Source organism: Aegilops tauschii, chromosome 2, assembly GCF_002575655.3.
Source record: "Aegilops tauschii subsp. strangulata cultivar AL8/78 chromosome 2, Aet v6.0, whole genome shotgun sequence".
In the NCBI taxonomy this organism is placed as follows: domain Eukaryota; kingdom Viridiplantae; phylum Streptophyta; class Magnoliopsida; order Poales; family Poaceae; genus Aegilops; species Aegilops tauschii.
This window is the reverse complement of record NC_053036.3, coordinates 124,178,589-124,194,470: the sequence shown is the minus strand read 5'-3', so window position 1 is coordinate 124,194,470 and position 15,882 is coordinate 124,178,589. Positions and strand designations below refer to the sequence as shown.

General features: G+C 45.6%; 2 protein-coding genes across 3 annotated transcripts; one reads left to right on the top strand and one right to left on the bottom strand.

Annotated features, from left to right (window-relative positions):
* The first annotated feature begins 2,086 nt into the window (after window positions 1–2,086).
* On the top strand, window positions 2,087–7,884 carry LOC109744615 (peroxisomal (S)-2-hydroxy-acid oxidase GLO4). 2 transcript variants are annotated; one of them, XM_020303766.4, is made up of 11 exons: window positions 2,087–2,244; window positions 4,979–5,126; window positions 5,216–5,340; window positions 5,433–5,479; window positions 5,568–5,645; window positions 5,729–5,853; window positions 6,360–6,420; window positions 6,557–6,619; window positions 6,963–7,032; window positions 7,144–7,244; window positions 7,349–7,884. In XM_020303766.4, the coding sequence occupies exons 2-11, from the start codon at window positions 4,981–4,983 to the stop codon at window positions 7,631–7,633; spliced, it is 1,101 nt and encodes a 366-aa protein (XP_020159355.1). In that variant the 5' UTR covers window positions 2,087–2,244; window positions 4,979–4,980; the 3' UTR covers window positions 7,634–7,884. The 2 variants fall into 2 exon arrangements, with proteins under 2 accessions (XP_020159355.1, XP_020159357.1); XM_020303768.4 differs by having other exon boundaries at window positions 2,115–2,244; window positions 4,976–5,126.
* Window positions 7,885–8,128: 244 nt separating this feature from the next.
* LOC109744616 (DNA-directed RNA polymerases II, IV and V subunit 6A) lies at window positions 8,129–11,227 on the bottom strand. The gene is made up of 6 exons (XM_020303769.4): window positions 11,056–11,227; window positions 10,188–10,221; window positions 9,921–10,090; window positions 9,794–9,845; window positions 8,477–8,544; window positions 8,129–8,388 (listed from the first exon to the last, which is right to left on the bottom strand). Exons 1-6 carry the CDS (start codon window positions 11,088–11,090, stop codon window positions 8,319–8,321), a joined length of 429 nt encoding a protein of 142 aa, XP_020159358.1. The 5' UTR covers window positions 11,091–11,227; the 3' UTR covers window positions 8,129–8,318.
* Window positions 11,228–15,882: the final 4,655 nt, after the last annotated feature.

Below are 15,882 nucleotides of genomic sequence, written 5' to 3'. Positions count from 1 at the left end.
GAGCTCCATCTCGATCGTGTAGTCGTGGCCTGTTTTCACCGGCATGCCGGCGCGCATGTTGGCCATGTACATCTTGAGAATGATGTACAGCGGCTTTGCAGTGAGGCCGCCCGGAACCGCCGATGTCGTGGTGCTGCTCGTCGCGCGTGACCTGAGATGGTTGCGGCGTGTGCGCCGGTGTTGGTGTCTTGGATGGCACTGCATCGTCCTTGGAGTTCGCCACGCCGCCCGTAGGCAGCACGGCTCCTTCCTTGACCTGGTGGCGTGCGGGTTGTTGTTGTTGTTCCCGCTCCAGATGATACTGCTCGCCTGGCTTGGATCGCCAGAACGTCGAGGAAGTTGCTCACGGCCTCCGCCTCCTCCGTCACCACCTACGCCATCGCATGTCTGCGTTGGCATCAGTAGCTTGGACATAGACAGACCGGTCGCCGTGGCGCCCTTCTTCTTGGGAGCCATGGCGACGTGCTGACTGCTAAATCAGGCACAAGCGATCCCCCTGCCTGGCGCGCCGAAGATGTCGTGCGCACGACAATCTATGGGACCGGCAAAGGCCCCTTTGCGGTTCGACTAGGGAGATCAACGTGCACAAAGAGTAGATCTGGCAATCAACACAGAGATTTACCCAGGTTCAGGCCGCTGTGAAGCGTAAAACCCTACTCATGTTTTGTTGTATTGAGTGTATGAAGCTCAAATACAAGGAGCGCAACTTGCCGGCAAGATTGCGTGGGAAGTGCAGCTACGCGTGTAAATGAGCAAAGTTCCGACCTTTGTAAAGGTAGCCATGGGCCTCCTTTTGTAGGGAAAGGGGTCACAGTGGCAAAATGGTCTTTACATAAGGCAAATAGTGGCTACGGTGCCAAATACCTAACTCTGACGGGTTAGGACAAATGCATTAAATGCGTCGTGATGTGTCACGCCGGTGAAGCTCCCCGGCAAGGATCGTCTCTCCTTCTGTGTCGTTCGCCCAACTACCTCGTATTATCTTGACACGCTCCTGGGACGGGTGTCATTAAAGTTGTATCTTCGGCGGAGAGCTGACACGTGCCCAGACAGAGCTCACCTAACTGCCTGTCTGCTCAACACCTACTTCACAAGTGACAAGCTGGTCGCTAAGGTGGAGCGCTGGCAAGGTAGTGGGATCTTGCCGGCACAGAGCTTGCCAGGTCTTTATTTGCTTGCCAGCAACTCCAGCCTTGCTCTTCTGTACTCTCCTTAGTACTTTTCGACCACCTGCTTGGATGTCTTCTTTATGACTTTATCAACTTGTCTTGTGCTTTTTCTCAGCTGCCCCCCGACAAGCCCTGCCGTCTGGAAAGCTACTACTGCCTGTGCACAATTCTGGGCTACTAAAAGACCCAAACTTTAGTACACCGACAAAGCTTAAATTGGGTAGGGTAAGGGTGGAATGACTTCTGATCCAGAATCTTAAACCTATTCTTCAGAGCTCCGAATGCCCTCTCAACCATCATTCTAAGGCTAGAGTATCTGGGATTAAACAGTTCCTTTGGCGTCATAGGATATTTTCTAGAAGAGAACTCGTTCAGATGGTAACTGATTTTCCTGAAGGGTGGAAAAACACCAGGCCGACATGCATAGTCAGCATCTCCAGGTAGAACTTGCCATCAGGGATATTGATGCCATCAGGTCGAGTCATGATGTTAGTTAGGATGTTAGCATCATGGGATGATCCTTCCCACCCAGCTAACACATAGATGAACTTCAAATCGAAGTCAATCACATCAAGAACATTCTGACTTGTGCAGTGCTTTCTACCTTATGGTGCGGACCTCGACACTTCAACAGTCACATGAATACCACCTATTGCGCCAATGCAATCCTGAAAATGGTTAGGTGGACAGTGTCCCCTACCCACCAGAGTTCAAGTCCTGATGCTTGCAGTTATTCTGGATTTATTTCAAGATTTCTGATGATGCGCATTCATAGGGGTGAATGTATGCGTGTATTTACGGGCGTTTGCGTCTATAATGTGTTAGAGAAAGAAGATGAAATTTGCACGAGCGTGACTGCAAATTTTGTTCTCATCGGTGTAGGGCCAACAACATCATCCTCTCCTTGTCCTTAACTGGTTTCTGACATCATCACACTCACTCAGTCGATCATCCACTATCCTTCCGTTCCCAGCCAGCAGCTAGCATAGCAATCAGTCCCCCCTTCGCGATTTCATCCTCCCGACATCTCCGATAGCTGCCCATCCTCCCCTAGAGTCCTCAATCTCTACTACAGGTATGGTGCTTGCCTGCTGCTCCACGCACGATCCCCTCCTTCAGTTCGCTGTCTCGTACGGCCCCCGCTCTCGCTCGATTTGCTGTCGATCTCCGGCTGACCGGCTGCTCTGCGAGACCCCGTGGGGGGCCTGGCAGATGAGACCGCCGTGTTACTGTGGATCTTGAATGATCCCCGACTGTGAGGTGCAGTGAAATGATTGAAGTTGCGCCGGAGATTCAGTGGCGATTATATGCCCGCTGTTTTCTTCTCAATCTGTCCCTGGTCTCGCCAGGCCCGGGGTCTTATCTTTAAGCTCAGTAGGACAACCTTATGCTGTTCCAGGCAGCAGCAGGTCAAGTGTTCGACCTTGGGCCTCATAAGGCTCCTCGGTGGTTACCACTGGCATGAACAAAAGCTTTGTAGTCCCGGAGACGTGCGTCCTCCTTGATCATCTCGATTAGCCCAGCCTTGATTTGAATGTGGATGTGTATTTTGTGCGCCGGGGTAGTTGGTAGTGAACTTTTGAATGTGTTTTGTGGTTTCAAGTGTCGAATGTTTGTGTGAACTGGTGCTAAGCCGTAGCTCAGCCTATCCATTTTTGGAGACGTAGTAGAGGAGTACGAGTACTTTTTATCGATAGGCCGGCTCACATCAGGTATGCAGTCACACTGTCAAAGGACTTTGTACTTGAATAGTTTGATCTGGAGCCATTTCGATCTGCCTTGTACTCTTTGATTCCCTACAGTTGTCAGTGACCAACAGTAGAAACTCACTGTTTTGCCCCTTAAATTTGCATCTACCCCGAGGCCCAACAAAAATCCTCACCACTTTGTATCGGTTCGGCCGTTTGGGCTTTATATATAAAGCTGGGCTGAATCCTGTTTCGAGGAGACTGAACAAAAATGAGTTATGATACGCATTCTCGCAGTAAAACTTTCTCTATGTAACTCCTAACTTAAAAACAGTAGAATTAGATTATAGAAAATGTTGACAAGTTGTAGTGCTCAATTATTGGCAAGTTTTTACACCTGAATGGATATTAAGTCAAATTTTGCACCTCGAGTTCAGAACTGTACTCTTGTTGCATTGCTTCTATAAATGTACCTTTCTATAAAATCTGCAGAATTAGAATTTTAACCATCTTGGCTGTGTCCGTTGTGATCGGATTATCTTCTTTAGAGAAGCTATATGATTAGATTGTCAGTAAGCTTTTGTACCAAATTGAATAAATCAAGTTTGGCACTGCAAATGTTCGTCTGACGGCACTTTACTCCATAAATGGTATTTGCAGCGTGATTCAGATATTTCAGTTTACAAACATGTTTTATTAGTACAGCTGCATCATCTTATCACTAGTACTTTGGCCTCACTCGCCTGGCTATCTTTTTTCAAATGCAATAGGCTGATTTTCTTCTATGCTTCATAGCATAATCTTACAAGAAAATAAATTTCTTATAAATTCAACTTCAATCAGCAATCAGACCTTTTTTGGATTTGACGAGTCAATAGGAATCGAAACAAGAAAAAAATCTGCTAAAAATAATTCTGCCCGAGGTCGACCAATGGAAGATGGCAGGGGCCGTGGCCTTAAGGAGCTTGCCTCTGCACGCTCGGCCTCCAGTCCTAGGTAGCAGTAGGGCTTTGGCCTTCTTCTTTCAAACCTTTTAGGCTTATGTTGGTTTTTTTGGTTCTTTCTGGTTTTCCCGGTTTACGCATGTAAACTTTGCACCAATCTAGGCGTTCTTTTCTAATACCGAAAAAGAGTTTCCCCCCGCTTTGTATACAAAGCAACCAACCGATACATCCAACGATAGGTGCTGGGGCGGAAGCAGCACAGTCACGCCCAAAAGAAAAGAAAGAGAAAATACAAGAGAAACTAATGCCAACAACGGCGTCGACAAAAAAGAAGAAGCCTCGTGGCCGCTGCACCCACCGGAGATCGCCCACCAAGCTCCGAGCCTCCGAAGCGCCGGTACCAATCAGCACCTCCAAGAAGGGACACAACGATGACGACGCTGCTGCCAAGGGTTTCCCCTGGTACGCTGTGAGGAGAGAGGAAGGGTAGCCCCGACGCCCTTCAGGAAGGTCAGGCGGTAACCACAAGCGCCACCGCGTCGGTGTCGGCCAAGCCAACAGGGATTTCTCCCGATCCCAACCTCCACCTCGGGCACTCCAGAGCTCGCCACCAAACAGACCCTCACCTTGCGCCAACCCGGTCACGAAGCTTCCCACGCCGTCTCACCACGGCACCGTGAAGCATGGTCCGCACAAAGAAAGAGAGGAGCCGGGACTAGGGCAGCAGCACCGTCGACACGCGGGAGGGCCCCACCTCCACCGTCGAAGACGGTAGCTGACCGGACGCGATAGCAGGAACATACCAGGCCCGTGGCCGCACAGGCCCGGCCAGGATCTCCGAGGCCACGTTCTTTTCTAATATAAAACACGTGTTCGAGAAAAAACAAATTGGCTCAAAGATCAGGGAACAGAAGCAATAGGTTGTCTACTAAAAAGGAAAAGGGCAGCTCTGAAAGGTGGCCAGTACTGTATTTTATAGTTCTTTCGGACGTATATATAGACTTCAATTTAGAGCTCTGTATATGTATAAAAGATGTAATGGTTTGGTACTAAAGTACTGAAAAATATGCATCTAGTTGGACAGTTGGTCATATGTAAAGAAAGATCTGAGCCGATGTATGGTTAAAATTCAGATATTTGCATCAGCTGAATGACCTCTAAACATTATATGTAGCAGAAATGGAGAATAATCTACCAGTCAATATTCGCGAGTATCAAGAACTCGCCAAGAAAGCACTGCCAAAGATGCACTATGATTATATCAATGGAGGAGCGGAGGATGAACACACATTGAGGGACAATATTGCAGCATATGGAAGAATTTTGTACTGTTCCTATACTACCTCTTCCTGGTAAAATCTTCATTGACCTGAAGAGTTTGGACTTGAAGATTTTCTCGATGTGATTTCTGCAGGTTGCGACCTCGGGTTCTTGTAGATGTCAGCAATATAGACATGTCGACAAACTTATTGGGATATGACATGCCCTCCCCCATAATTGTTGCACCAACAGGATCACACAAATTGGCAAATCCAGAAGGTCTCATAGTTCGGAACTTATTTCAGAACGTCAAAATATGATATTTAAACTCTGTAATATCTCTACATCTCTTGTATCAATGCTAATTTCAGGGGAGGTGGCTACAGCAAGAGCTGCAGCATCATGTAATACCTTAATGGTTGGTGTCAACTGACAATTCATGATCTTTCAGTCGTGTTTTATTTCACCCGTCGATTGCTATATATGTTCATATTTGTCAAGTACAGGTGCTATCCTTCTCAGCCAGTTGCAAAATCGAGGAAGTTGCCTCCAGTTGTAATGCAATTCGTTTTTATCAGTTATATGTATGACATCTAGACTTCAAGCTCAATATATTTCCTTTCGTGATAATGTGATCTCTGATTTTGTTTCATTAAAAACATTTTAGGTGTTTAAGAACAGAGATATTTCAGCAACATTGGTACGGCGGGCTGAGAGTCATGGATTCAAGGCAATTGTTTTGACAGTTGACACTCCTATGCTCGGTCGACGTGAAGCAGATATCAGAAATAAGTACAATTTTATCTTCAAAGTTCTTTTAAATATTTTGTACAACATTATGTTATTTTCCTTCTACATATACTAACCTACTTTTTGCATCAACCACATGACAAGACAATATGCTTCTATTTAAAGATAAGAGTTTTTTTTTACGGGTGAAAGATAGAGTTTATGCGTTAGAACTTAAATGTTTGCATATACTTTTAACAGCTCAAAGTATACCTGATCAATCTGCAATGTTATAGTTTGAACCCACCAAAATAACCATATGGGAATTACCCTCTTATAGGGAATCTGGTGATTATGTTAGTACCATCTTAATAATATTCTTTGTTAGAGAATACCAACTTAATAATATGATATAACTCGATTCACTGAGGTTAAAATTTGATAAGCCTACAAATGTCTCATGCCTGAAATCATACCTAAAAGATATTTATATGGCCTTTGAATGTCGTAAACGGACACCATGGCACAGAATTCTTATGTTTGGTTTGCTGATCTTATTGTTCACGCAGGATGGTTGCTCCTGCGAATGCAAACCTCGAAGGTTTGATGCCAATAGATGATCTCGATACTGTGAGTCAATGCCTGCTTGATGGAATATCTTACCTTGAGCATGTTTACTCGAGGATACTTTGTCCGTGCTGGACAGATGAACAAAATAGTTTATGACATTTTTTCTTTCTGAAAGGCTCATATTTCTCATCTGCAGGCAGACGGGTCGAAGCTTGAGAAGTATGCGCGCGACACGCTGGACCCGTCTTTATCATGGAAGGTACAGCAAAATTGGCACCCATATGCAAATTAAAGCTTTAGATCCTACAGCATGTGCGCCAGTACTCCATAAGTATAGTCAACAGTAATTTCAAGGACGATTCTGCCACTCTGCATGACCCATCTAGAGGCACGCTATACATTCAAAGCCCTCTGGCAAGAACAGGGTTGCCTCTCAGTAGAGAACGTGCCTTACATATAGGGAGACAGTAACCTTGAATTGCTCCAGTACTTGGCTGCTGCTGCTGCACTGATGTCCGAAAACAAGGAGCCAATCCTTCAGGAGCATAATGGAAGTTGGAACGTGAATTCTGACATTCTCTCTCCGGTAACCCTGTGTGCAGGACGTGGAGTGGCTGAAATCCATAACTAGCCTGCCCATTCTACTGAAGGGCATCGTGACCGCCGAGGACGGTAAGTCGGTAAACGCTGTTCGGCATCTTCACAGTCATTCAGAGGATAAATTTGTTGATCATCTTTTATCTTTTATACATGAAATGCTGAACAACCATGGGGAACAAACAGCCAGGAAAGCGGTGGAGGCCGGGGCAGCCGGCATCATCGTGTCCAACCACGGCGCTCGGCAGCTCGACTACGCGCCGGCCACCATATCCGCCCTCGAAGAGGTACACCGCACCATGCCCATCGTTTTCCATTTTGTTCAAAGGGGGGGTGTGTGTGCAGCATCATAAAGCACGTTCTGAAGGCGGTGCTTCGTGTGTGTGTGTAGGTAGTTAAGGCGGTGGCGGGGGCGGTCCCGGTGCTGGTGGACGGCGGAGTCCGGCGGGGGACCGACGTGCTCAAGGCGCTGGCGCTGGGTGCGCGGGCAGTCATGGTGGGGAGGCCGGTGCTGTACGGGCTGGCGGCGAGGGGCCAGGCAGGGGCGAAGCACGTGATCGAGATGCTCAACAGGGAGCTGGAGCTGGCCATGGCGCTCTGCGGCTGCCGGAGCGTCGCCGAGATCACCCGGGACCGCGTCCAGACCGAGGGCGACCGGTTCAGGTCGCTGCTCTGATGAGGGATGCGCGGCGGCAGTCGCAGCACATACTGCATACTGTGAAGGACACACTGCATGTGCCAGCGCCCTCATTGGTCATTCGAGATGCTGGTAGTAATTAGCTAAGGATCTGTAAAATGGAAAATTGGAGTAATGCTTTGTGCAGCCCTGAGAACAAACTTTGCATTGTTTTGCTGAGAGAAGGATTTTATCCAAACACCCAGCATATATAAGTTGGATTTTATCCAAAGAATCGTATGAGGTTATTACTTTTGAGAGTTCATATAAGGTTTGAATGGACGCGCTTGTATTTATCTGTTCCCAAAAACTTCCCACTGATCCAACCCTAGCACTCTGGTTGATCTATTCAAGTCATCTACTACGAAACAATCTCTAATGCTACACCGAGCTAGAAATGCGAACACTAAATAATCGACAGAACGTCCTGCACCACACCCACAAAAAGAGGTTAGGATAGGTGTTCATTCGCAACTTGTAGCTGCATGCCAGCAATGGTCCAAGCAAACTAACGCAACCACGCAATTGGTTTACAGTAGTAGCACAACACAATGGGCAGACATAGCCCACACATGTTACGATAGCATAACATTGTCACAGCAGTTCAGTGCTAAACATTGCATATAGCTACTAGGGCAAGGTTTTGTTGCAGCACAGAGTCTTCCATTCAAACAGTCTACCAGCTTTAGTCCCCGCCAACCTGACGCTTCCACGAGTCCTCCACAATGAGCTCGTCAACTCCCCAGTCCTCGTAGCTATTTCAAAACAAAGTAAAAGTGAGGCTATAGCACATGATAAGCCAGCAAAGAGAGGTGATGATTGGCTTTTCCCTTTCAATCTCACCTTCCATCAGGTAAGTACCGCCTAATCGTGAAGGGGATCTTGCGTGCTCTCAGTTCTTTCATGGCAATCTGAAGATGCACAAAGACACAAAGATCAGCGGAGCAGGCAATTTAATAACTAGAAATGAGTCAAGCGATGGTATTACTATGTTCCACAGTAAATGGGAGCAAAAACCATCCGGGTAGTGTCTGTAATGGACTATTGACAAACAAGGTCGAATTTCATTTCATTTACCCTTTGCAAGAGCATTATTACTTCTCAAAATATCGACCATTTCATGGTTTTTCTGCTCTTACCTAAAACTATTCAGATTCTTTTTGTTCCGACAAAACAGAGCACATATTGTAGAATGTGGTTTCAGAGAAAGGGGTAGAACCATATAGGTGATTAACAAGGACATCCTTTTGGTATAAAATGGTGTGAGTGGTTTACTATTTACAATCCCTGTTCATACAACTGGAGTAAATAAGAATCCTAACTAGCTAGTAGCTACATGTACATAGGTACAATGACTAAACCAGATTCAGTGGACAAATAGAAACGCTTATTAACTTCTGTTATATCTAGCTCTATGCTTTATAAGGAAAACACATACTTACAAGGTAGACTAATACAGCAAGAACATTTCCATAATTGCACATAAGAACATTTCCTTGTGCTGGCATATTGAAACTTCAAACTAATAAGTGCCTAATTAGATGCAATATTACAAAGCAAGAATCCCAATAATTCAGTAGAACAATGAAAACACATCAGTAACTGTCTGGATTGCTGACCCCGTGATCCTAAGAGACTATACACTATCAATTATTTAACTAAACATATCTACGTTATCAAATTCATAAATATAAATATTTCCAACAATGTTGGATATTCATTGGTTAGCACAGAGTAGTTCAATATAAAGTACTCCCTTCGTCCAGAAACAAGTGTTGCTCAAACGGATGTATCTAGATACATCCGTTTGAGCAACACTTATTTCCGGACAGAGGAAGTAGATTCCTAGATCACCACATCAGAATGTCAATCTTCTCATTGTAAAGCCTATTCATAAGTTTATATAGCTCCATATAAAGTAGATTCATAAATAAGCATGGCCGTCCTTATACCTGGCACACGACTAATTCCACAGTATCAAGGCAATCAATCTCTACTTTAAAAGTAAATTTCCATCTAAATATACTATCAGAATTTTTCTAGAAAGAGAAGTACAACAAGACAAGTGGAACTAAAGAATGAAAGCAAACAGCCAAGGCCATCGTCTAACTGGAAGCCAACATTAAAAGCATATGTAAGCAAAAAATTATACGACTTTACCTCAAGAGGATCAGTTTCGCCCTCAAGCTCAACCATAACTGGGGCATTCATGCTACAAAAATCAATGGGTCGATTACTTCATTAAATGAACTCATTAACAGGAATGTGTACTCAGATATAAGTATACCTTATCTGCAAAGCACGTGTGCCAAGGATGCGTGCCCGCTCATACTTGGTCATATATTTTGTTGTATTGCGTGGACGGGCAGTCTTTTCCTGTTCCTTTTCTTCACCTTCACCCCCTACCACGTCATCAGGGGCATCCTCGTTGTTCTCAGGATCTTCTTCAACCCCTTCCTATTCAACAGTAATACATCAGTTATACTTAAATGAAGCTGCAAGCTCTTCCTCTTCAGGATACCATCAGTATAGGAAAATAGTGACGGATCTGCACCTCAATATCAGCCTCTGGAGGCTCATCCTCGTACCTGCATAAGAAATGAGGAATTGTAACTCAAAATTCAATCAAAGAAATAAACTCTGATAGGTACAATGGCATGAGAAGAGAAATAGAAGGATCAAGATTGACCCCAAAGTAAGTTAAGTAAAAAATATCTATAAATGGTAATTCTACTAAAGTTAGCGACCATATATTTTTGTTTAAGCAATTAGACACATAGTGTCACTTGATGACGGTGGCATCCTGAAAAGATAGACTTGAGTACTTGACCAACTAATCCATTAAATTCTTAACCACCAAATCACAAATGCAAGGCCGAGCTGAAATTTTTATCCCAGTTAGAAGCAAGACCTTACAGCTCCTGCTAACTTCAATGGAGCATGTGCAACTAATCTTTTAACTCAAACATTTTCCACCTTAAAAATTTGTATACCCGCAATTCCAGGGCACAATTTCCAAATCAGATGAGGAACAAAGCCTACAGCCATGTCCTCCGGCCACCGGAGGGCCTTGTATTTCACATATTAGTCAACTTGAAGACAAAAATTTGCCCTGCCAATTGACAACACACGAGCTTATTACCCTTGAGAACCAGTGCGAACTCAGAATCAGCACCGCGCGCTTTCGAAACCCAACCAACCATACCCAGGGCCTGATTCTCGCCACTACTTCCGTGCGGAGCGCCAAATCAATCATCAAAATCAAGTTTCTGCAACCCGAATGCTATCAAGAAACGAAGGGAACAGGTTCGTCCTAACGAAGACGCTACCTGTCCAAACCCTAGCCTAGATTACGGTGATCACGAGAGAGAGAGAGAGAGAGAGAGAGAGAGAGAGAGAGAGAGAGAGAGAGAGAGGCGAACCCCATGTCAACTTCATTGTAGTCGTCGTCCGCCATGGCTGCCGCCGCCGAGCGCTCCGGTCGCTAGGGTTTCGCCGCGGGAGGAAGCCTCGGGCGTGGGGATTGTGGTGGGTGTTCGCCGACAATGTGGAAAGGGGAAGAAGTTATTAAGGGAGTACCGATGCGGCTGCCTCTACTTAATCGGGATCTGGCTCGGGTTTGCGCCCACTGTAGGCCCAGGAAGGTAGGGCAGGATGATGGCCTGGCCCGGTTTTGCGCCCTCTTCGTGCTTGGACCGGATCGTAGCCAGCTCAATCGGCCAGGAGGATAATTCAAAAAAAAAAAGATGATCTAACAACGAAAACATTTTCCCATATATATATATATATATATATATATATATATATATATATATATATATATATATAATAAATATAATCTATCCCTCCCTAATATATTATTATATTATTATATTATTTATATATATATATAATATATAATAATAATAATAAAGCACGGATTGACTTTGTCGGGTTCACCGTCATAATACGCTTTCTTCTCATGTCATAATACGCTTTTACGATTTGTATAGACAAAATCGTAATATAAACGAGGTGGTACTAATTTTATGGAATTTTTATCCATCGTCTAAGAAAATTTAGTCCGAAGGCCGCTACGCGCCCAACAGGCTGGGCCTCAACCTGATGTTCCGCACGCTGCCTCGGCCACATCGTCAAGATGGAAAAACGATTCCTGATGGCCGGCTCCTGCCACCGTCAGGGCGGAAAAAGAATGAAAACTAATCCAATCCACTTGTGAATCAAACTCCCAACCTCGGCTTCCATCTATGGGGAAGTAGCCAGCCGCACGGTACTATGATAGCATGAGATTCGATTTCTATTAGTCCCATATCGCTTCTTTAAATAAAATCAGCCAAGAGAGACCCGATAAATCCCACTCAAAAAGAAAGAAAAGATAACATAGAGGCAAGGAGGGGACAATCCAGACGCGGCGGATGGCGGGATTCGACGGTCGGCAGCCGGCAGGGTGCTCGTGCTGCCGGCGATGAACACACCACATAGAGGCAGGCAGGGAGGGGCCGGGGCAGTGATCGAGGTAGACTATGTCGGCGGCGGCTGCACATCGGGACTGGCGATCAGGAGGGTGCGGTGGCTTGTGTTGATGGGGACGATAGATCCAGAGTGGAGGCCAGCTCCGGACGCGGCGGATGGCGGGGTTCGTCGGTCGGCGGGGTGCTGGACGCTGGTGCTGTTGGTGACGAACACAACACAGAGCAGAGGAACTCAGGTACCAGCAGCACAGTCCGCCACCAGCTTCTCTCTTTCCATGTCGCGGACAGCCGCAGACTTTGCGGTTGGGCACGTACTGAGGACTAGAAGAGCGCACGCACGCTGCGGTCGTTTAGGACCCCACACCGGCACGTTGCCGAGACACTTGAGGAGCTGGCCTGCAAAGGCGCAGTACTGTGCGAGCACAGCCGCGCGGCCCTTCTCGATGGCGGCGGAGCCGGCGTCGGCGAAGGCGTACATGGTGGCCATCTGAATCTGGTAGTGGTATGTGATCCTGTTGAGGATGGACAGGGGATGTACTGACGCCTGACAAGACATCGACGGCCAGCGTTGTATACGGTTTAACTCCATGCAATCAAGTTGAATCGTTGAATCGGTGACGAGGAGTTTGCTTGATAGCTGCTTGTGGATTCTCCCGATCAGAGAGAGTAGGCTGGTAGTACGAGTTACTCTGTATTTTCATTGGACGGAGCATACGCGGAATGTTGCGACGCCCGCCGGACAATGCGGCGTGTCCGCTTGAACCCGTTTGTGATGATGCAGTCAGCCCTGTGGCAGCTTTGCGGGTTTTTGTTTGACGGCGGAGCGGCGGGATGACCCGTCCATCTTGCAACCTGACGCAAGGGCGCGGCAGGCGCTGCTAGCCGGCGGTGCGGGACGCGGGAGCTGTGGCATGCGGTCGCTGCGCTGTTGAGACGTGGAGGTGGATTGGATTGGGTCTTCCCTGACGAAGACAATCTTCATGGTACCTGATGAAGACTGCCGCTATAGCTGCATGAGCGCGACCCCAAAAAAATGTAGATGTACATTTTTTTTGCGGGAAGAAAAAGTGTAGATGTACACGTACGCACAGGACGCTCTTGCTCTTAATGAAAAAACTAACTGTACACATGAGTCTTTGTTTTGCCACAAAGATAATCCTATTTCGGGTACAATGACCAACCAAGATCATGTAAAAAATAGACTTTGTGTCAGAAAAATTAATAAACTCACAATGACAAAATAAATTTTCAATATCTCTAAGAAAAAGAATGAATTTGAGGTAACCTAAATTAATTATTAGCCTCCTTAGATTTCCTCAATTTAAAATTGTACCAGCAAAAATAAGGTTTGAAAATGCAGAAATTTTGTTGGAAATGTCATCAATGAGATTTTGTATAGTAAAAAACTCTCTTATTTTGTGCACAAAGACTACAATTAACATGCTAAAAATCGACACTAGCAGTAGATACACTATAGCTATAAATCTATGTATGAAATAATGCATGTCTTAGTAACTATTTTTGGCACTATTAAAGTTGAATTGTAAATTAAGCTTTCACTGCTTATGCTATTAGTGCTTCACCATATTGAAGTGATGGGCATGTACCCATGGAGTGTCTTAAACAATTATTATTATGCCAATGATTTTATTTCTTCCGTTGCAACGCACGGGCATGTTGCAGTACAGCTCAAGGCAGATCGTAGATTACATGGCTAAGCAGCCCACCTGTTTTTTGTAATTGTTTGTTGTGTTATTTAAATTAAATTGGTTTATGTATTCTGCTGGAGCAGTCACATGTCATACTAATTTCAGAAGAACAATTTCTAATTTAATGGTTAATGTATTGTTGGTCTAAAATGAAAATCCCAAACAAAAACAGAGTCACAATTTGTATTTATGCGACGAATAATGGAAGTTTCAAATGCTAAATTTAAACTAAGATTTTTGGAATAAACTGTTGTCTCTAAAGCTTGTCTCATGTAAGCCATCAACTAAATGTATTATATTAGCATGAATAATTGTTAAGTGCAACCAGTGGTCAGTTTTATTTGATTTTGAATAAACAAGGTGGGCTATACATTATATGATCTCAGTAGCTTGATTTGAACCCCGTTGCAACGCACGGGCCCTTTTCCTAGATTGAGTCCGGCGGGTACACCGTCGCGGCGTTTTTACACAAAGGCCCCTCACTCTTTTTAAAATCAACCCGCACTCCATGATGGTTCATCTCTTAAGTGAAACAAAAACAATTCTACAGGAAAAAAACGATTCTACATATGCCCGTCTCTCTATCCCCACGAGAACACGAACCATCCCGGCCGCCCGGCGCTAGGGTTCCCTCCGCCGCCGCGCCCCATCCCTCCGCTCCCAGCAACCCTCTCCACCCTCTCCCATCCCCAGTCGTCGTCGTAGCCCCTCGCCGCCGTTCGATATCCAAGACGGAGCCTCGGCCGACAGCTCCTTGGAGCACGCCGCCCGCCGGTGGATGCCCTGATTCTGCGCGACCCCGCCGGAGACTCACCTCGCCACCTTGGCGCCTCCCGCAGGATCTCCGCCACCGCCTAGCGCTTCTGTGCGCAAGGATGCCGACGCCTCTCCCTGGTACCTCTATCTCCACTCCCTCGGGGCGCTGCTCACTGCTCCACACCCCTTTCCTCTCCCATCCAATACGGCTCACGGCCTGCTACAGACGCCTGCCGGCTCCCGTGCAGGCCCTCCTGGTGGACAGCCTCCAGCCCACACAAGCTTCCCTGTTCTGGCTCTGTCGCCTACCATGGTTGAGTAGAGCGAGGAGATCGAGACGGGAAATAGTCACTTGATTTTTGCGGATTATGTTGAGCATGGAGATTGATCTTAACTTTTTGGTTGTCCGCAGATTCAATGATGACAACACGCACACCTTTCCCTGATGCTTGGGCAAAGGCATGTATGTCCGATGTGCAGGCAAAACTTTATAGATGCAGATTACATACATTAGAAATTGCCAACTCGGTGGATGATACCTACTATGACTTGGGACCCAGAAAAAAGATCAACACGTAGGTATGGGAGTTCGGAATATCCAACATTCCCTAGCTACTTCCTAATTGCTTTGCGCACTACCTGCAATTGCAAGCTCAATGTGCTTACATTTCAATTAGCTAAATCTCTTTGTTGGCAATAGTTAATGGGTTAGATGAAGTTTAGAACAATATGTCAATATGGTAAAGCCTTATTTTATTTAGGCTAGCTGCTATATAAATTATAAGGTGTGTAAAAAATCTCAGTTAGCTGTGCATGGCTTCCTTTGATCGGATCGATTTGCCGTACACCAAGCTACTACAGGCTGATCACAGTTTGGCCAAGACGAAACTCTCACATATGAGATAGCTACTAGATCAATAGTTCAATTGTTTGCCTCAGGCCATAACCTTGATAACGATAATTTTTTCTTGTACTTACAGATGCAGATTACATAGATCAGGACTTGCTAACTCGGCGTATGACACATACTAAACGACATCAACACGTAGGTATGAGAGTTCGGAATATCCAACACGTAGGTGAGGCACGGGCTATCACCGAGGTGAAGAATTCTCTCCCGATTGGTCTTACACATGGATGGCGCGCACTGCAATTTTATTTTCTTTTGAGCTGGATGGCACTGCGCAATCTGATGTAGTGGAGTGGTTCAGTCTATAAATTGGTTTTGGCACATTCAAAATTATTAGCTAGATTTAATCGTGAATTCATCTGGTTCTATACATGTTCTAGAGGTTTAGAGGTTTAGTTGCAA

Bases quoted from the DNA above. Each gene is read 5' to 3' on its own strand.
- LOC109744615 (XM_020303766.4), top strand. From the start codon at position 4,981: ATGGAGAATAATCTACCAGTCAATATTCGCGAGTATCAAGAACTCGCC. The intron at 5,480-5,567 runs GTTGGTGTCAAC...TGTCAAGTACAG, and splicing joins CATCATGTAATACCTTAATG to GTGCTATCCTTCTCAGCCAG. The intron at 5,854-6,359 runs GTACAATTTTAT...TTGTTCACGCAG, and splicing joins GAAGCAGATATCAGAAATAA to GATGGTTGCTCCTGCGAATG.
- LOC109744616 (XM_020303769.4), bottom strand. From the start codon at position 11,090: ATGGCGGACGACGACTACAATGAAGTTGACATGGG. The intron at 10,222-11,055 runs GTTCGCCTCTCT...TTTCTTATGCAG, and splicing joins TACAATGAAGTTGACATGGG to GTACGAGGATGAGCCTCCAG. The intron at 8,389-8,476 runs GTGAGATTGAAA...GTTTTGAAATAG, and splicing joins CGGTACTTACCTGATGGAAG to CTACGAGGACTGGGGAGTTG.